The sequence below is a fragment of the Nicotiana tabacum genome, chromosome 19, assembly GCF_000715075.1.
Source record: "Nicotiana tabacum cultivar K326 chromosome 19, ASM71507v2, whole genome shotgun sequence".
NCBI classification, from domain to species: domain Eukaryota; kingdom Viridiplantae; phylum Streptophyta; class Magnoliopsida; order Solanales; family Solanaceae; genus Nicotiana; species Nicotiana tabacum.
In genome coordinates this window covers 37,179,352-37,201,519 of record NC_134098.1, presented here as the reverse complement: position 1 = coordinate 37,201,519, position 22,168 = coordinate 37,179,352, and the positions used below count along the sequence as shown (strand labels likewise).

At 34.3% G+C, this 22,168-nt stretch overlaps 1 protein-coding gene across 8 annotated transcripts; it reads right to left on the bottom strand.

Moving 5' to 3' along the window:
* Positions 1 to 7,758: 7,758 nt before the first annotated feature.
* On the bottom strand, positions 7,759 to 15,753 carry LOC107815042 (nuclear transcription factor Y subunit A-10). Of its 8 annotated transcripts, none has more exons than XM_016640550.2 (7): positions 15,522 to 15,753; positions 14,778 to 15,012; positions 11,908 to 12,011; positions 11,739 to 11,810; positions 10,540 to 10,593; positions 8,993 to 9,130; positions 7,759 to 8,547 (listed from the first exon to the last, which is right to left on the bottom strand). In XM_016640550.2, exons 2-7 carry the CDS (start codon positions 14,953 to 14,955, stop codon positions 8,137 to 8,139), a joined length of 957 nt encoding a protein of 318 aa, XP_016496036.2. In that variant the 5' UTR covers positions 14,956 to 15,012; positions 15,522 to 15,753; the 3' UTR covers positions 7,759 to 8,136. The 8 variants fall into 8 exon arrangements, with proteins under 8 accessions (XP_016496036.2, XP_016496034.2, XP_075095942.1 ...); XM_016640548.2 differs by having other exon boundaries at positions 11,908 to 12,023; positions 15,522 to 15,729; XM_075239841.1 differs by having other exon boundaries at positions 14,778 to 15,018; positions 15,522 to 15,705.
* Positions 15,754 to 22,168: the final 6,415 nt, after the last annotated feature.

Below are 22,168 nucleotides of genomic sequence, written 5' to 3'. Positions count from 1 at the left end.
CATTTCTATTGTTGAGTTATTCCTGGTTGTTGTCGTTGTTACATGTTATCTCTCTCATTGTTGAGTTATTCTTATTTGAAGCCATTATTACTTGATGTATCATTCATTGTGAGCTAATTCTTCTATTTCATTGTGTTTTCGTAATTCTTGTACTTTTTTACTTGCTGTACTTTCGTGTTATTGTTGTTATTGTTGTACTCAATGTTATTGAGCCGGGGGCTATGTGTGGTTGTGGTATTGGAATTATCTTGTGGAAATGTTGTGGCATATGGGCACATAAGGTTCGAGTGTTATATTGTGTTATTATGTTTCTGGCACACATGATATTGTTGAGAGGATTGTCGGGGAGTTCGCACGTGAGTTGTCCGTGCTATTGTTCTTATTGATATTTACACATGCGGCGTGACAAGGCGGGCTATATATATGTGGGTTTGTGCATGTGGCGAGACAAGGCGAAAATATTATTATGCGCGTGTGGCGAAACAAGGCAGGCATTTACTTTATTGTTGTGCACGTGGAAAGCCAAGGGGGTTATGTCAGGGATGATTTACGATGACTTGTGATAGCCTGGGGGCATTGTTATTGATGATATTTGTGTAGTGGTGTGTCTACCTTATGTGAGTTATGCATTTTATGTTTTGTTGTGTTGTTTTCTATGTGCCATTCGTTGTCTCTGCTCTTACATGTTGACTCGAGTTGTGATAGAACACTTGCACAAGCATACACATAATTAATCAGCCATATCGGTTTAAGATGATGAATCCTGATGTCTATTAATCATTTACATATATTCTCGTTTACTTGCCTTCTGTGTGAGAGTTGTACTATTGACACGTGAATTGTCCATGCGGTTATGAGTTATTGTTATTGCTGGCATATGAGTTGTCCGTGCAGATATGAGATATTGTCACTCCCTTAGCACGTGAGTTGTCCGTGCAGATATGAGGTATTAATAGTATTGACACATGAGTTGTCCGTAGAACACATGAGTTGTCCATGCGGTTGTGATTTGTAATGTGGGCACAAGATGCCAAGTGATTATGGTTCGTGAATTGTGACCCGTGATTTGTGATTATGAGGTATGGTACCTCGAGGAAATTCTTGAATAAATCTTGTGTGAAAGCGGTTGTTTTTATTTAGTTGTTACTTGATTTTACCGGACATAAACTGTATTCAGCTTACTCTACGGTGTTATTACCTGATGTGCCTTGTTGCTAATTGTTGCTTCTAGTTTTCTATTGCAAGTATTGTTTTGTTATTTTTACCATGCTTAGCTTTATATTGATATTGTTCCTTGTTAGTTTCACATTCATACTTGTACAAGTTATTAAGATTAGTAGGTGTCTTGACTATCCCTCGTCACTACTCCACTGAGGTTAGTCTTGATACTTACTGGGTACCGCCGTGGTGTACTCATGCTACGCCTTTTGCATATTTTTGTGCTGATCCTGGTACTTCGGAGTTTGTTGATCATTAGCTAGCTGATCGGGCATTGCTGTGGAGACTCAAGGTAATAAAACTTAGCAATCAATCTTTTAGTTGATCAACATATTCATTTCTGCTAGCTAAGATAGCTCTTTAATTTCTATCATGTAATTTACACAAATTGCATTTTATTCTAATAATAAAAATAATTTCCTTATTAAATGCACTACTATTACCAATGGGGTTGATAACCAAGTGTTCTAGAAGAACCAAATCATCTTTTATTGGATGGTCTTCTTCGTTTCCGACACAAAGCAAGAAGTCACTGAATGTTGGATTTGTTCTTACTTTTATATTTCTTGTCATTTGAATATTTTTCATTTGAGGTCATAAGTATAATTTTGACAAGCTAGCTTTTACAGTTTTCGCTTTGGTCAATTTTGGAACAGATGATCGTACTTGACAGAAATCACCTCCCAAACTCTTACTTTTCCACCAAACGGTTCATCGATACCCAATATATCTCTAAAACTATGGGCGATTATTTCAATCATTTGGCACTTAGCCAAAAGAGCTTCATCCCATATTATCACTTTTGAATTTCTTATAAATTTTGCACTATTGCTCTGATTTGATATATTTGTGATGGTTATTTTAGTTATTAGAAGAGGTATATCAAATCTAAAGTGAGTTGTACGACCTCATAATAAAATCGTCGCTGGTACACTACTTGTTCTTGTTGCTAACAATATCATGCCTCTTGATATGACATTTGCAAGTAATACATGACATATGAATATTTTTATTTTGATTCCGCCGAAGGCATCTACAAAGGATAATCCCGCTATACCACAGTCGATTTTCTATATATAGTCTTGAAAACTTATTCTTGTTCAGAATTTAGCTTTGATTGTGCTTCCTCAAACACTTGTATGACCTTCTTAATATGATACTAATCTTTTTTACTTTGTGATCTATTTTTTTAAATCTCTAACACTCTTTTTATGGAATAAATTTATGTACCCTGTGATTTTTTTTAAACTTGAAAAATAATTTTACTCATATGATGAATTTAAAAAATAATTTAATTGGTTTCTTGCTAAATAATTAATTGAAAGATTTGATTATTTGGTTTTAACATAAAATATAATTTATTTTCTATTGATTTAGATTCTTAAAATTAGTTCATCTCATGTTTGAATATTTAACCGTTATTATAATTTTATCCACCGTAAATTTTATTTTTAAAGAGTAAAAACATCGATGACATTCCACTTTTAGATCTTTATGATTGCAAAATCATTAGTGGTATTGGCTCTTACCAACCTTTTTATTTCTTTTCTCACACATTTATATTCTTAAAAATTTTCTTAGTTGTTCTTTAATAATTGGGTATAGTTTTATATATTACACGAAAAATTAATAATAAAAAAATATTATTTGGATAGGAAAACAGTTCAAATATAATATAATAATATATTATCTTGGGGATTGTTTTCTTAATTTCAAAGATTTATGCAATCTGTTTAGCATTACTTTTATTTTTCTTGGTATTGAATATTATAAAGTGGTAGTGTATTACCAATATGGAGGATTCTTATGAAATTGATTTTATTAAACATTCCTACATATTTTTAATAAGAATTCAATAGACAAGATTGTATTAAACATTCCTACATATTTTTAGTTGTTCTATAATAAGAATTTACTTAGTTGTTTATTTTTATATATTACACGAAAAATTAATAATAAAAAATTATTATTTGAGTAGAAAAACAGTTCAAATATAATATAATAATATATTATCTTGGGGATTGTTTTCTTAATTTCAAAGACTTATGCAATCCGTTTACCATTACTTTTAATTTTTTTGGTATTGAATATTATAGAGTGGTAATGTATTACCAATATGGAGGATTCTTATAAAATTGATTTTATTAAACATTCCTACATATTTTTAATAAGAATTCAATAGACAAAATTATATTAATTTTAAAATTTTAAATATTAAAAAAAAACATTTAATTTATTATAGTCCAAAAAAATAAGTTATTACAGCTATGTCATTTTCCTAAGAGTTCTTCTGTTTAATATTTTAGGGTTATTTTGGTCTATCAATATTATATTCGTGCTTTTATAATAATATATAGGCTCTCCTGTTTTTAAATGGATTTGGACAATATAATACGTTTTCAAATTAAATAAGTAATGGAATTTCTTCAAAAGTATATCCTAAGAGTAATAGGATTACAAGGATAATATCTATGCCCGAAAATAATTATACTAATAGGATTCCTAAAGATAATCATGTAGAAATCCTAACGTGTAGTATTATGTCCTAAAACTAATAGGATTACAAGGCTAATGTCTAGAATTCTGATTATGTCCTGTTATTGTGAGTTATTATGCTTAATATTAAAAGGTTATTTTTGTAATCCAACATTTTATTCATGATTTTATAATAACTAGTATCTATAAACGTGCTTTGCACGTTAATAATGACACGTGATGATTCAAACATTTATTTCTATGAAGGAACAAAACAAATTAATTAATTGGAAACATTTCATGTATAATGATACAATAATCTTTTACATTAGCATAATACATGAATTTAAAATAAAAGGACATCATCAAAATTTACACAAATGATAAATTTTGTCGTGTTAGTTAGATAATTATGTATTATAGTGTAAAAGTATTTAATGTGATGGCATCTTAACGAATACTTCTTTGTGGACAATATAATTTTTGTGTATGTTTCCTCCTAATGCTTTGGTTGCTCAACCTTAACCAAAATTGTTGTTGTTGTTCTCGATATCCCTCTTGAAAGTGCAATATACGTTTGTTGGTGCAAGAAAATATATTGCGGTAAATATAGTTTAATATTCAGGATGTTTGTCCTTGTGCTTTATTTGTTATATTTGCAAAAAATAAACATACTAAAAATTATTTTCACACAAATTTAAAAGGATATTCCTTAGTTTCGGAAGACGAAAGTTCAATTCAGGGATTAGAATATACTTAGAAGCACATTGACTAGTATCATATTTTTTGCATGTATGACGTTATTGTCAAAACTTCTATATATCATATGTGTGCTATTACATAAGCTATTCTGTGTATCTAAGTTTTTCAGTAGCATGACGGGCATAATATTTTTCAAAATTAACCTATATACAATAGAAGTTCAATTTTAACTTAGTCTATTATATATACGGTGACACTAACATATGTAAGAAATAATAAACTTGACAACAAATATGTATGGTAGAAGGCCATTTGGTATTAAAGTATTTAAGTATTCTTGTTGGTAGTAATTATTGGTATCATTTTCTACTGAGTCAGAAACTGAAAAATATTTTATTTTTATTATAATAAATTAATCTTTTATTTAGTTGATCAACATATCCATTTCTTCTAGCTAAAATATCTTTTTAATTCTATCATGTGATTTGCACAAATTGCGTTTTAATCTAATGATAGAAATATTTCTCTTATTAAATGTATTATTATTACAATTGGGATTGATAACCAAGTATTCAAGAAAAATCAAATCATCTTTTATTGAATGCTCTTCTTCGTTTCCGACACAAAGCAAAAAGACATCGAATACTGGATGTGTTCTTACTTTATATTTTTTGTTAGTTGAATCTTTTTCATTTGAGGCAGAAGTATAACTTTGGCAAGTTAGCTTTTACAGTCTCTGCTTTTGTCGATATTGGAACTACTGGTAGTACTTAATAGAAATCACCTCACAAACCATTAATTTTCCACCAAACAGTTCATTAATAAGTGCCCCGGACAATTATTTCGATCGTTTGACACTTTGCCATAAGTGCTTCATCCCATATTATCAATTTTGCTTTTCTTATAAATTTAGCACCATTGCTCTGCTTTGATATATTTGTGATGGTTATTTAAGTTGTTTGAAGAGGTATATCAAATCTAAAGTGGGTGGCCTCACAATAAAATCGTTGTTGGTACACCACTTGCTATTATTGCTAACAGTTTCATGCCTCTTAATATGATATTGCAAGTAATGCATGACATAGAAATATTATTTCGATTCCGTATGAGGCATCTACAAAGAATAATCCCATTATACCAGAGTCGACTCTTTATAATATAATCTTGAAAGCTTATTCTTGATTAGGATTTAGCTTTGATTGTGCTTCCTTAGTCACTTGTATAGCACTTTGATTCTTAATAATATACTAACCTTTTTACTTTGTGTTCTAACGCTCTTTTTATGTAATACATTTATGTATCCTAAGATTTTTTTTAACTTTGAATAAGAATTTAACTCATATGATGAATTAAAAAATAATTGAATTGGATTCTCTTGCTAAATATTTAATTAAAAGATTTAATTATTTGGTTTTAACATAGAAAATAATTTATTCTATGTTGATTCAGATCTTAATATTAGTCCATCTCTTATTTTGAATATTTAATCTTAATTATAATTTTATCCACTATAAATTTTATTTTCAAAGAGTAAAAGATTGATATGACATTTCACTTTTAGATCTTTATGTTTGAAGAATCATTAGTGGTATTGACTCTTACCAACCATTTTTTTTCTCTTTCTCACACATTTATATTCTTAAATATTTTTTTAGTTGTTGTTTAATAATTGGGTATTTTTTAATATTACACGAAAAATTGATTAAAAATATTGTTTGAGTAGGAAAATAGTTTAAATATAATACTACCTCCGTTTCAATTTATGTGAACCTATTTTCTTTTTAGTCCGTGCCAAAAAGAATGACCATTTTTCCTATTTGGAAATAATTTATCATTATACAATGATTTATAGCCACACAAAATATGTGCCTTATTTTACACCATAAGTTCAAAAGTCTTCTCTCTTTTCTTAAACTCCGTGCCCAATCAAATAGGTTCACATAAATTGAAACGGAGGGAGTATAAAAATATATTATTATGGGAGTATTTTTTTTCTCAATTTCAACTCTTTATGCAGTCCATTTAATATTATTTTTTTGGTATTAGACATTATGGAGTGATAATATATTGCCAATACGGAGGATTCTTATGAAATTAATTTTATTAAACATTCCTACATATTTTTAATAAGAATTTAATAGACAAAATTTTATTAATTTTAAAATTTTAAATATTAAAAATTAGCAAAGAAGGTATTGTAGTCCAAAAATAGGTTATTACAGTTATGAAGCCCTATGAGTTCTTCCGCTTAATATTTTAGGGCTATTTTGGTATATTAATATTGTATTTATGCTTTTATAATAAAATAGACTCTCCTTTTTCTAAATAGATTTGGACAATATAATACATTCTCAAATTAAATTAGTAATAGGACATTATAATACATTCTCGAATTAAATTAGTAATAGAAATTTTTAAGAAGTATATCCTAAAAGTAATGTGATTACATGACTAAAGATATTTACTTGTTCAATTTTATATGAATTAAACCGCCCGAAACTAATTATACTAATAGGATTCCTAAAGGTAATCATATAAGATTTCTAATGTGTAGTATTATGTCCTAAAACTAATAGGATTATAAGACTAATATCTAGAATTCCGGTTATATCCTTTTATTATAAGTTATCATGTTTAATATTATAAGGTTATTTTTGTAAACTGACATTGTATTCATGCTTTTATAATAATATAGATATATAGATAACAAACAAACGCTCATGTCCTAGCAGTCCTGTACCTTGAGGCTAACGTCCTGCTTCACAACAAATTACACGTAGTGCCTAGCAAACTCGCCCTTTAATTAAGCAGTAGTATTTCATTAAATGTTTGAAACATTTGGAGGAAAAACACCTAAAACATTTTAGCTAAATTATCTAAAAGTGAAAAAAGGAGTATAATTTTGAAATGCTAAAACTAAATCTTAAAAGAGGAAAAAAATTGATCAATCTACCATCTCAAACATTGTACTCCAACTTGTACAACAATACAAAGATTACCTCTAGAATACTAGTAGAAAAATCATAGACTTTGTTGGGGCTTGGTGCGAGTAGACTGTGCTGATAATAAGGCCATCGTATGCATATCTGGGCGAATAAGTCTGGTTGATGGACGAATAAAGGGTTAAAAAAACAAGGGCAATGAACAGTTTCTAAGGATCCTAAATGAATGGCAGCCAACAAAAGATAGAAGCTCACGAGATATGTCAAAGATTAGTGTTCTTCAAAGTGCATCATGAGAAGGTAACAATGAATGACATGACAGTTGCAAACATATCAAAATCTACCCTACCAATGTACAAAATACAGTATAAACATTTAACTTGTCCCAGTCTGAAAACACACCAATTTGCACATTATCTGGATCAAGTTCAATCATGCATCACTGTATTTTCACAAACAAAAATCACAACAGTAATCCAAACACATTGCAACATCACAGCCCCGATTGACAGGGTCTTCATCATCTTATCCAAAAGATGTTTATTTATCCTACAAATGCTGAAAATTAAAGTGCATTAAGGAGCGCCTCTTACCATCCATGTTGCTCGATAGCAATAGAATGATAAGAGGCAGCCTTAACGCTAGCCAAGGATGAACTGCCCCATTGATAGCCAAGGATGACTGCCTTCAAGCAACCAAATGCTGGTAAGATCAAATTCCGATGAATTTGCATTAGGTTGCAGCAAGGACGAGGTTAGGAACAACTTGTGACACCTAACCCCGTTCTCAGCCAAGGCTATCAAACTTTGAGGTTGCAGCAGCTATCTGCTGCTGAAACCCACTTACCGGCCATGAGAATACCATGTCCAGTATTCATCATGTCAGGTATTGGCTGGACCGAAGGCCTCAGGTCCTGAAATGGAAAAGGATCAAGATTTCTCCTAGAGTACATGTTAGTGACCTCTGATGAATGGCAGAGCCTGCTGCCAGTTGTTTCTTTAGGTGAGCTCAAATTGCTACTATCAGACTGCAGCACTTCAGAATTCTGGGATCCAATGGGGTAAAAACTGTAAACGTCACCCGTCTTAACTGTATCTGTGGTTTTTCCACCTTTCATAGTTCCATTCATTTTCCTCGTGTTCAAGAAGCGGCCACCACAGCCCCTAGGTCGGCGCATTGCATGGAGATGGCGAGAGAGGTGCAAGTATGGCTGTAAGCATTAAGCAGTGGAAAATTCAGCAACCACATTGTTTACACATGCTTTTGACGAAAATCTGAATGTCATCTGTGAATGCAAACTTAGCAACCCCAACATTGACAAGGAATGTGGTCAAGAGTTAGAGTACTACTTGAAAAATCCATAGCTTGTGAAATTTTGAAGACTGAACACAGAATAAATATCTGACCCATTTCGCAAAGAATTTTTGCTTCCGTGCTACTGCCCACAGGCTTATGAATAGAGAGGTAACTGTTGGCTAAAATTTTGTATCAGAAGCCAGGACTGCTGCTCTTCATTTAAAAACTTCCTTTCATATAATTGTATCATGCATATTATGCGTGGTGGTCTTGCAAGTTAAAATAGTTGATGAAGATTAAATAAAATATCATGATTATATGTAGATCCACTGTCCATGATCGTAGAAATAAAACATTACCTTGCGTGGTTTAAGAGCTTTTTTCTCCATTTCCTTAGCCCGGGACTTACGACGCCTCAGTATCCCATGATACTGCTTGGCGTTTACGAATATCGGGCCTTCATCAGAGGCCAAATTCAACGGCAGCATAACACGGCCCTGGAATGTTTGAGAAGTGAACTCTATGAATATCAGAGCCTCAAAATTATTCAGTATGAAGGAGTCTGATACAATATGCATGACTAAGGGAGATCTACAGAAATGAAGCACAAATGGGAGTTAAAAATAAATTACACTACAATTGCCAACTACGTTGCCTAGGTACATGATCAATTACATTTTATCAGAAGACGTGTTTTCCGTTACTGCATATCTACCAGTAATTGTGCATTAACTCGAAACAAATTTCAGGTTCCACCTTTTAATTTGTTATTCCATAATTGTGCCAACTATTTGAAACTGCTACTGCTGTAAGATGATTCTCTGAATTAATCCAGGAAAATAAGTTCAATCAGTTGACAAGTTACCCTTCCAATGTTTTCAAGAACGGTGAAAACTTTCCTCCAGAGATATTTATCCTTTACCACTTCTCCCACTATACTTGACGCAATGGGTGAATAATCCCAGTCTCTTCTTCTTTACTCCTTTGCTAATTAGTATAAGAATACCTTCATTACAAGGTTATGATGCAAAATAAAATACCATTTGAACAGAATGACACAACATATTATACTCCTTTAATTATAGAGAAATGATAATATAGCAAATGAACTTGGTTGTCATTTATTCTACTTTGATATTTATTCAGAATCAAACATAGTGACAACATAATATACTGTGAAGATAGCAGATAAAAGCAATACAATTCCATCTGAATCAAACTGGCTTACCAGCTGAATGTTCAGTATCTGTGACACACCATATATAACATGACCATTTTCCTAGTGTTCTACCAAAACAATTGAAAACTTATAATTAACTTAAGTAGAGCTCGCCGGGGCAATGAGGAAGAGGTCACCAACAAATAAGGATAATATTTTCTGGATAAAGAAAATACTTTGATCAAAACGACAGTTCTCGTCAAGATGGTGGCCCGGGAATTGTCATTAGCGAATAATTAGAGGATCTCACCCATAGTTCCAAAGAAATAGCTATGCCCTATCAGTTGTGACAATTTGGAAGCAAACATTTTGAGAATGAATTTGGAAGCAAAATTTTCTTTCCAAATTCAACTCAACGGGCGACAAATGTGATTCCAATAATGTTTCTTTGCAAAATAAAATTATCAATCTTTCAATTTTTGATGCCTTTTATCTAATAAAGTATTTCGCCAAACGCTGTACTACCCCAACTAAAACAGGTACTCTTTACTTCAATACAAAAGGTAAGTACGTTTTCATACAGTAAGGCAAATGAATCAAGTCATAGAATGCTTTGACTTCCATAACTCCTTACAGTTGAGTTCATCTCCTCTATTAACAAGTAACCCATTCTCGTCTAAAGCACCCTAAATTTCATCATGAATGATTAGTTTTTAAGGTAGGGCAAGTAGCTGTAATTTGACTCACCATATTCACATAAAGAGTTTGTGCCCCATTCACTGTTGAGTTTTGTACATTGCGCTGGTAAAGGAAGATTTCTCATATCAAATAGCTAAACTGACACAGATAAATTTTAGCAATTAAAATTCTTGTTGCATGCTCGAGAGGTATTTAAAGGGCTCTCCTCTCTACTGACTCAGAACGCGGCAAGGTCATGACCACAAAAATTTAAGTGAAAGAGATAAAAAGCTAAATCCTTTGTTTGCAAGTACATAATAGGGGGACAATTCACAAAAACCCCAAAAAGACCGACTGTAGTTGAGCGAAATGGAAACACTTCTCTTTTAAAAGTCTTATCCTCCAACATTGGATGGTAGAATCTGTTTGCTGGGAATGTATAAATACAGTGGAGCGACTTCTTACGCACTTTCATCTATTTAACTGCTTACAAGTATGAGATGTATCTCTTCAGCCAAAAGAAATACTGAGGTGAAAAATTGGACCAATTTTCTTCAAACTCTCAGATTATGGAATGTCTACAGAGGTGGCTTCTTCTACACATGAGGCACATTATAACATCTCTATTTGTGAGAACAAACTTCATCATACCAATTATATCAGATGTTAAAAGTTACACCCATTGGTTACCATTAGTGCCCAACTTACAGTGCCATCTGGGAAACATCTTAGCCCAACCAGCATTTACATGCTTCTACAGACATTCAGTTAAAAGAAGCGAATATGAGACCCAAGGACATTACTTTGCTCTTTATCAATCAATTGATCCAACTAACTTGCGAAATCAATGGGCATAAATCAAGATTTCTTGAACTTTCTAGTGTCTTTCAAAAAACATTGTCAACCTTCTTCTTAGTCAAGCAGAAAGAAGAATTTTGGCAACTTTTCCAAATCCACCACATTAAAGAGTCCAACCACGCTTACATACGATGTGCTAAACAAAATTTGGGCAATTTTATCAATGATGGAAATATGATCACATACTGTCACATAGTTAATATTGATTACCATTGTAAGTTTGAAAAGATCTTACAAAGCTGAAGTTTGTTACTCCATCAAAGTAAGTTATGGAACAGCAACGCAGAAATGTCTACAGTAACAATGTTATTTCATTTTTAGGACTACAACTAATTCCGAAGAAAGCATATAACACCAAACCATCATAACTCTAGTGATTGGAAATTGGTGCTATCAGAAAGAAGCAGTACCGAAAGTTGAGGACCATAAGCTGAAAATAATCCGACGGATTGCTCTCCTCCGTAAGGATATTTTGCAGAAATCTACAACATATAAGAACACATCAAATAAACAGAACGAGTAAGCACAAAAATTGAGATTTAGTGATGACATATGAGATTTTATGATGAAATCTTTTACCAGGGACTGACCAAACCCTAGCTCAAATCGACCTCGATAGTCCATATTAGCAACAGCCTGAATGTTTGATTGGTTTTGCCCATATCCTGAAGATTTCCAATCACCTGAAGGAGATACTGTCAACATGTTCTTTATAAACGTGTGCTGTAAAAGATAAATCCTCCCAAATTGAATATTTCACTAAATAAAACGAAAAAAGTTTACTCAGTCCTCCCAAAGGTTTTGGCTTATTCTTAGTGATTGAGTCTGTTATTTTAATGATTGGAAAAGCACTACCAATTCTTTTTCTTTCTTGCCAAGTTCTGCATTTACATTAAATTCTAAGTTAAGAATTTTGTTACAAGAACTTTATCGACCAGAAGAAAATTAAAATAAGTGTTTTCTTTTTTCGGAATAACAATTGTAATCTCACGTTGGGCAAGAACTGAGTGTTTCATGAAAGAAAGCAAGCTAGCATATTTGGAACTAAATATCGTTTTGTCAGATAATACATAAATTAAGAAAGAATTGGATTTCAAAATTTGAAGTTACAAGGCCACAATGCGAATGTTTTAACTAAGTCACCACAAGAGTGGGTTGCTCTAGTGGTGAGCACCCTCCATTTCCAATCAAGAGGTTGTGAGTTCGAGTCACCCCAAGAGCAAGGTGGAGAGTTCTTGGAGCGAGGGAGCCGAAGATCTATCGGAAACAGCCTCTCTGCCGTAGGGTAGGGGTGTAAGGTCTGCGTACAAACTACCCTCCCAGGGTTGTTGTTGTATTTAGATTGATGTTTCTTAAAAAAATTCTTGGTGTGCCTATCAAGTTCAAAAGGAGTATTGGATTTGTAAACTAAATTCAACCCAAATGCATAGTATATTTTATCTGCTCAGTTCATGGAGTAGGAGATAAGAAGTACTAACCTAAGAATTAATGAATTTCTTTGTGACTTTTTTTGATAAGCAAAAAAGAAAGTCCTAAAGAAATACATGAATTATTAAACAATAACTTCCAACCCTGTATCGCGGTACAAACGGCAAGATCATCAAGTTCTTTTCAAGATGCATTCTTAAAAGTATTGATTATCAAAAAGAAAGATCTAAATTTCTCCTTACTATTAGAAATGCTTTGAGATTACCCTCCATTGTACATTCAAGTCATTGTTATTTCTTGTACTTGCTTTTGGTCCTAATGAAGCTCCAATGTAAATTGGTGAGCTTTGAACACATCAAACTCTTGACATAATGGATTCTACGTGTCAAAATACTTCAAGGAAAGATCCAAATTTAACCTCTAACCTTTATTTTTGTTTTAAAATTACCCACCATTATAGGAAGCTATAGTTCTATTTATTGGTTCGATAAAACCTACTAGCTTTGGCACATATCTTACATTCATATTAAGAAAAGCCACTTAATATGTATGAATAATTATCCAAAATTTAGTAAATTGTTCTTCTTGAATTCAGAATTCATAAACTTAAAATTTTAGTTGCGTCTCTAATTATACTTAAATAAAAATAAAAGTAGAGCGGCAAATTTATACCATTTTCTGACATGCGGAATTCAACGTGTCAAAATTTTGACCTGGTTGAATGATCATCAGATCATGCTAGAATTTTGTTAGGATCAAAGACAAATGCGGGATGATTCGCTAATAATAAAGGTATATGTAGTTTAATTTCCTATTATCAAACAGCAAATCATACAAAGAACAATTTGCCTATTAAGACATGAGTCATGACCAACATGCAATAGCCCAAAGCCAACCTAGTGATTAGTTCCGCGGGATAAGAATTAAGATTAGCCACTCGCACATTTATCTTTTGGATATTCTGTTCAGTCAATGATTCATTAGCAAGGGATCTGAAAAAAACATAATTCAGTTGTGAAAAAAGGATAACACGACTAAAAAAAGGTACTCCCTCCATCCCGTTTTATGGAGCATAATTGAACTGAAAATAAAGTTTAAAAAAGAAATAAAGACTTTTAAAGTTCGTAATCTAATAAAGTTATAGATATTTATGTGTTATAAATCATTTCATTAATGAAAATTTAAAAGTTAGATTATTTTTATATGTAGAAAGGTAAAAAGTTTTTGGAAATAAATTTTAAAAAAAAATGAGCCACATAAATTGGACAGGGGAGTACAAGTTTTGCATAAAGATTAGTTTTTGTCTAGCCATTATTTGATCTTAACAACTTTGGTACACATTAAAGGATGCCATTAATTAGCTAAACTGCCATGTCTTTGTGTAAATAGCAATGTCAAAAGTAAAAGACTGTACAACTATTGAAATAAGCTCTCACAATAAACACTTCATACAGAATTGGTGATAAGACCAAAGGCCTTCTTTATTGTGCTTTTGTTTTTTTCCCATGTGGACATTTAATGTAAAGCTCAAACGGAGTAAGAAAAAGAAAAGATTGCTACTATGTTCAAACAAGAGGTTGCTGCTTGTCTTTATGGCTAAGAAATGGTACATCAATGACAATATAAATAAAGTAATGAAAGCAAATTTTCAAAAGTCTTACCTAGCATGTTTCTGTCTCAAACAACCAACCAAATGATTGGACTCCAAGAAACAAGATAAATTTAACAACATTATTAAGTTGAAATACTAAAAAGAAATGGAGCATTAAGTTTTCAAAATATTAATAACATTTTTTTTTAAAAAAGCAATTAATCAAAAGTCTTTTGCACACTAACTATTTAGATAAGATATTATGTTTGTTTACATATCAAAATAAAATGAAATAGGAGTATTAAGTTTGTTTTAGCCCAAACAATGAAGTACGTACATCTTAACATGCCAAATAAGAAGACAATAATTTTATGAACAAGAAAGATCCTAAAAATTAGAGAAAAGAAGGATAAATTGCAGAGGAAAGTACCAGAGAAAATAGTGAACTCAGTTGCATTCCCCTTTGGCAACTCAGAGTGTTCCGCCGATGAAGATTGAGAGACAAGGCCACTACTCCACCAAGGAACAGTAGTGGACAATGTTGCAACAGGATTCTGAACAATCCCTTCATTTCCTTTGGAGGAAAATAGAGTATGCATGATGGTCATAAATGCAAACCTCAAAAGCAATTAACACCTTTTTCTTGAAAATCTAAAGGGAAGTTCCTGCAGCTCAATTATTAAAGCAAACAATATTCATTAATTTCCCTGGAAAATAGAGTTAGCCTTCCTCGAGATAAAAAGAGAAGTTCTAGAATTTTATCCATAATTTATAAAATAATATAACTCAACCCCACTATTCAATAATCTTATTCGGAAATAAACAAATCATCAAGGAGGACAGAATGGAATTAAAAGCTACTGCATTTAGCAAAAAGAGTTTTTTTTTAAAAAAAAAGAACTTGAAACTTGCTATATGTAAAATAGAATTTCTTAAAAATAAGCTTGATCTGTTTCTTCATCATTGTACGGACAGAAAAAAAAAAAAAAAACCACATAAACAACTAAAATTATCAGATAAAAGAACGAAACGGTATATGAAGACCCAAAAAAAATTAGAATATGTAACCATCCATGAGTTGTAAAGCATGAACCAGGAATTGGCAAAAGAAGAAAAGAGAGAGAGAAAGTGAATATTCTTGAAAAAGAAGGGAGAAGAAGTAAGAGTGTCATACCCAGAAGTAGTTGTAATACGTAGTAATAGTAGTAGTAGGAGAATTAAGGCGTCTGTAATTGTACGGTCAAGAAGACAAACCCCATTTGGTAGGAGCCATGTCGGTACAATTTCAAGCAGAAAGAGAGATAAAGAGAAAGAGAGGAGAGAGACGGCAACAGGATGGTTTACAAGTGGAATGGAATGGAACTACACGCCACTGACCAATCAAATATACCCTTCATGCTACCACTTTGTTTTATGTGCTCGCAGAAAATAAGTTTGGTACGTTTTTTTTAATCTAACTTAGAGATAACTTTATCGTTCAAGACTTAAATCACCTAATATTTTTTATTTTTATTGAAATTTAAATTTTGATTTATCATAATTTCACTCATCTTATTGATGGTCGGACGACACTCTTGTATTAATCTTTATATTTTTTCCAACCTTTTTTTGGGCCTAATATGAATTAAGCATTGTGAGTTTGGAGCACTTACTATGACTCCCACTTCTACCCATTCTCAACTACAAAAAGTGGTGTGTATATTTACAAAAAAATGAAAGGTTGGATCACACCATCTTAAAAAGTTCAAAATGTTGTCAGTGCAATTGTTGTGTATTAAATATTGTATCATATGCTTTTAACACTTGTACCTTAGAATAACATACTCAACTCCTTTTGACATTATGAACTTTAGTATAAAAACAAAAACAAAAAAACAAAAAGAGAGAAAAGGAAATCCACTTAAGTGGATAGTACTTGATATTTGTTAGTGGATGGTAAAAGGATTAACCATGGAAATCTCGTAAGTGTGTACTTTTTATGACATGAAAATTTATCTTAACTGTTTACAAAGCCAAGTGGAACATTTTGAGGGTGGGGGATGACTAGGGCTTTGGATGATTGAGGTGAATCTTTTATTTATCAGACAAATTATGCACAACTTTCCAACTATGGCAAGTGGGTTGCTATTATTAGTATTTTCTTCTTTTTAGGACGATTAGAGTATATATTTTAATTCGGGTAAAAGGAAGGGTACCTGGATTTTGCTGGATAAATGATATTATGAAGACCAGTATAGAAGCTAGAAGTAGCTGGTCTATACTAATCGCTTTTTTGATATTTGTAGACATATTTTGTGTTAGTTTCACCAATTATAATTTCAATTTTATTGGAAATGGAATAATTCATCGAAAAGTACTAAAGTGGATGATAAAAGTTCTCTTGCAGAAGTTACTTAAAAGCTAATATGCATTAATTTTTGGATTGCAGTACTTAATAAGAAGAAAGCTTTATTGTAGCGAGTAGTGACTATACTAGCAGCTAGATTACTCTACATGAGACTACTAAAATGTATGGCGCGATGGGTTGAACTCTTTAGGTACTCTTACTCAAAGGTTTTGGGTTCGATCCAGGATAGTAAAGAACTTCGTGATAGGAAACGCTTTACCCTTTAATTGGCCTATCGCTCGCGAATCAAAATTATTTGGGTCATTGAACTTTTGATAATAATTAAAGAAAAACTCTATATGAGAGAGGGAAGGGAGTAAAAGAGTGGTATTTGTGAATTGTGACGAAGAGGAGGGGTGATAATGGTGCCACAAATGGTGCCATGAGCTAGGAATGGTGAAAACTGTCCATGGTAAGTGGTGCGAGCAGTTAAATAACATTGACCATTGTGAATTTGCAAAAATAACGTTGAGTGAAGCAACTCACTAGACCAATAGAATAAATTGAAAAACAATGGTTAATTAAGTTCATGAATCTAACTTTGTCCAAATTTTTGAGACATATAATATGCTAAATTAGATTTTTTAATGATTTCAAATAACAGTATCACCTAAAGATTTGCATTAGTCATTAGATGTTTATATTATTATCGCAACCATTATATTATATATTATACATGTCAAAGAGGAAATGATATGCTACCACCATATACAATTTGTGTATGACCCAAAAAATAGATTTCGGTTTTATACAATTAGATTAGTAAAAATATTAGGTTAATCATAGTCAATAACAATATTTAAGGACAGATCTAATATTTTACAGTAAGTACTTTAATGTGTAACACTAAAGAAGACAACTTGAAATAATAATGGAACAATAAATGATAATAAATGACTTCCAAACAGTAAGTGAGACAAAGATAACCCGACAAGGATGAGATCCTCATATGTGTTTTCTGACAATGATGGATGATGATAAGCAATCGTGTATTCCAATCTTTCTTGGATCGAGAGAGAAGAATAAAAGAAGAAAAGTATAAAGTAAAGCTTTGTTTCTATTCAATAAAGCGAGAATCTTGTATAGGAAATGTTGATGAAATTCTTTACAAAAGGTGAGTACATGGGCCACAAAATCTTAGATAGTACAACAAAAGGGAATATCCACTAGAATATTCTCTAGGGAATCTAAATCCTAAGACTGGTCATCACTTCATACTGAAGATGGATGCTCGTCCTTGTCCTCGTCTTCTGCCAAGCCATTTCGACCTCGGCACCACTTTATCTTTCACATATGACCTCGGTATTTAGGAGTCATATCGACACGTCATATCCATCAAAGGCTTTATTACCGTTGACTAGGTCAAACACATAAAATAAAGTTTTCGCCCATACAGTTAGTCTCTCCGCTTGTCGAAGTCGTCCTTAGGGACAGACTAGATAAGTGGATAATGATGGATATGGTCGTCGTCAAAGGCGGACGACATGGCATTATGAGAGCCGCATATTTCGAATTCGTGCCGTCTTGGTTTTCCTAGTGACTTTTGGAGAGAACCTGATGTGGCTGAGACGTGACGTCAAGCATCATGATGATGTCCGTTCCGGATGCGTTACGTTAGAACAAGCATAGATTGAGGATTGGTTCTGTCATTTCGACTGCGGCTGCCGTAATGATGAGTCGCTTCGAATCCTAAGGTTCCTCCTTTAAAAGGGTGGATGACCACCGTTATTTGAATCCCTTATTCATTTTCGCTATCAAGATCTTCATCTTCTCCAAATCTTCTTACCTTGCCCATCATTTTCTAAAGTTCTCTTCCATTCTCTCAACTTTCTTCCTTCCTAAATTCCATATCTTTACAACCATGTCCAGCTCTCCTTCTAGTGTTCGTAGTTGAGATGTGCCTAGTATAAATGAGGAGATTCCGTCCACCCCACTGACTATTACGGTCTCCATCTGCGGGGGAGACGTCGTCGCGACTATTAAAGCAGAGGTTCTTCCATCGATGGATGAGATAGTTCCCCGCAATCCTAATGCGAAATCAGACTTGCAACGACAGCCGGAGGCGGTGGTTGAGGCTTTTCGATCTTCTTTAAAGGTGAAACATTTGTCGGAGTTTAAGGCCAAATATGATATTCCCGAACAAGTGGAGCTCGTACCTGCAGAAGACAACTAATTGTATACTCACCATCCAAGATACTGCGCCCTTATCCCTACCCCTTCACCATCGGCTATTCTTTTCCTCTTCCCCCTTTGGTGGAGGAATTCTGTCGCCATTACCGGGTCTGTCCGGCTCAACTTGCGCCCTTGGTTTACAAAATAATCAAGATGCTATCTAAGTTCACCGAGTTGGCCGACGTCGAGATCACTCTGCGGCATCTTGTACATCTGTACATGCCCAACTTCTATCAGGCCACGATGTTGAACGTTCGCCACCGAGGAAGAAAATCCTTGATCGTTAAGACAGACGACAATGCTAGTCGACAGATTTGGCTCGACTTTGTTTTTGTCAATACTGAGTCTGTTGTGGTTGATGTCACGTACTTCCCGGAGTCTTGGAACCACGCTCGTTAGTACTTTTACTTGTCTACATTATCTCATTGATCATGCATATTTGACTTTTTTGACTGACTCTTCTCGTCTTGGCTACTGCTTGGAGCCTCCAGTTGGTGTCACATCTTTCTGACTGGGTCGGGCAGATCCTCCCTTGTACCGTGGGAAACCAAGATTGACCTAGATTTTGGCAAAAGTTCAAACCGGCTTCCCCTTCAAGAGGTAATGTTAGTACGTCATCTTCAGTTGATGTTGCATTCAGGATCATCGGTCTTCAGTTGATGTTGCATTCAAACCGGCTTTTGGTCAGGAGGGTTGTCAGGAGGAATCTGGTGCCGACACTTTCTTTCAGGAGAAGGAGTGTCGTTCCTCTTCTACTTCTTCCTATGGTTCGACCACTGCATTTGTTCTCCCTTCGGCTCCTTCCCAGGTTGAGAATAACGAGGTTTCCCCATGCGGTACGGACTTGAGGCCCCGAAAGAGGAGGGCAATAAATGGGGGAGCTGGTGTACTAGCGATGGTTGTCTTATCTGAAGTCTCCCCCGAGGTCGAGGTGCAAGATAATGTGACAACCTTGGCCGAGGGAGGTGTTGGGGCAGCCCTAGAGGTGCCTCGGTTGGAGGAAGCCGACGCTGCAGCTTCTTTGGGCTTAAAAGGGAACGAGGCTACCATGAATACCTCTAACAAAGATCCCGCACTTCCCGGGTGCGAGGAGGTTCTGTCCGCCTAACTAGCTCAGGAATTTTCCCTGGCTGATAAGGGGAAATGCAAGATGCCCACTGGGCAGTGCGATGAGCGAGCTGAGCCCATTTGAAATGAGTTTGACTCTGACTTCGATCTCGAAGAGTATGAGATGATTGGCAGCGGGACAACTCAGATTGAAGTGAGAGTAGAGGGAGGGTCAAGGACGATAACGATCCCGGTACATCACGACCTACTTAAAAACACCGAGGACGTGATTCAGGCCTTCAGCCCTTTCTGTTCTGATGTCGAGCATCAGACTCTCGGGGAGTTGAGTGATAACACTCTATCCAAGAGTATCGCCGGTCTTGCTCTCAGGGTAAGACATTTCCTTTTCCTCTCTGCTTTGGTTTTCTTTTGAATCTTATCTTATTTCCTCTTTTTCTTTTTCACGTGTAGGTCGTTATCCTGGAGATCGATAGTGTTTGGAGAGAGCAGAGGCAAAAGTAGGGAGGCTGAGAGGAGGCTCCGCGAGGGGGTGACGTGACCACCCTGAGAGAGGAGCTGAAAAAGAAAGATGAAGAGCTGCTCACATCCGTGGAGTGGCTCAGCGCTCTGGAAGGGGCGTTAAAGAGGAAGGATGATGAGCTTTAGCTGAGCAGGGGTGTTGAGGCTCAGTGTCGCGACCTCCTAAGTCGGGTCGACCGATTGCAAGATTAAATGGATAAGCGCCAATTCAAAGTGGATGGGCCCAGGGAGGAGGCAGCTGATAAGTGGGGATTTTGACTATTTATTAGCACATTTTTGCTTTTGTTTTAGTCCAAAGTATTGATTTATGTTCCTAAAACTAATGAAAGTATGCAAATTGCAGGAATGTTGGACATTTGGTCTCCCATGATGAAATATGACTTAAAAAGGAGTGTTCTGAATCACAAGCCAATAAAGGGCGCAGAATCAAAGAAGTGCAGTCCGCAGAAGGATTTCTGTGGCCTTAGAAAAAAGTGCGGACCGCAGAATTCCATCTGCGGTCGCAAACCAACTGAAAGAACCCAACAGGACTTTGGCCAATGTGCAAACCGCACATGAATTGTGCGGCCGTAGAACAAGGTTTGCACTGACAAATGATTCAAAGTTCAGATAGTGTGAAAAAGACCAAGACCTGAAGCCTTGCTGAAGTGCGGACAACACAACAATAGTGCGGCCGCAGAAGATGCTTTGCAGCCGCAATCCAGAAATGTGCGCCTGCAAAATCCAAGCTCCTGCCAACTGAAGAAATCTGCGGACCGCACATGGAATTGTGCGGCCGCAAAACCTCCCGAGGGGCATTTTTGTTAGCGAATTTTAGGCCACAATAAATAGACGAGTTTCACATTTTTAGGTCAAGTTTCGAAGTTTGAGCTGCTGTAGCTATTACATTTTGCCATTTTAGGAAGTTTGTGATTATTTTAGTGTTTAAATATTATATTTTATCATTTTAATCTTTGATTATGGGTTTAATTATCATTTTTTCTTTATTTTCTTCAATTCCTACTATGAGTAGCTAGATTATTACTAGGGTTGTGACTCAACCTTAGGGTGTAAACCTTATGGGTACTTAATTTAATGTTTTTTTTATGATTGGGTGTTAATTATTTAGCTTAGTTCATGCTTCAATTTTAGAATTAATGGTTGCAAACATTGATTCATGCCTTTTGACTTAATCTCTACTTGAGAAAGAGGGACCTAGTCTAGGATAACTTGGCTAATAATGAATTGGGTTAATTGAGAGTTTGATTAGCCTAATTAAAGGGTTCAAACTAGAGATAGAAAGAACCCGACTTGAACTCATATTAACTATTTTGTTTGATACCCATTTGGACTTGAGAAAGCCAAATTGGGCAAAATCACTATTTGACCGAGAGGTATTGAATGGGTGACATAGAGTTGAGAGCTATAATACACCCCAATCAACAAAACAAGTATTAACGCACTTAACCTATTAGGTGAACACCTAGGTTATGGTCACATCCCTAGGTTTTTTAACTATTTGAAAAAAGACCAAAAACAATCATTCGCTTCTAGATTCTTATCTTAACTTACAATTGTTAGAGTAAAAGTAGAATTAGAAATCAAAACCTTTTGTGGAAGAGAAAATTTAGTTAATCCATTCGATCTCGTCAAGTGTATACTCCTAACACCCATTGTAACTCCCTGTGGAAATCGAC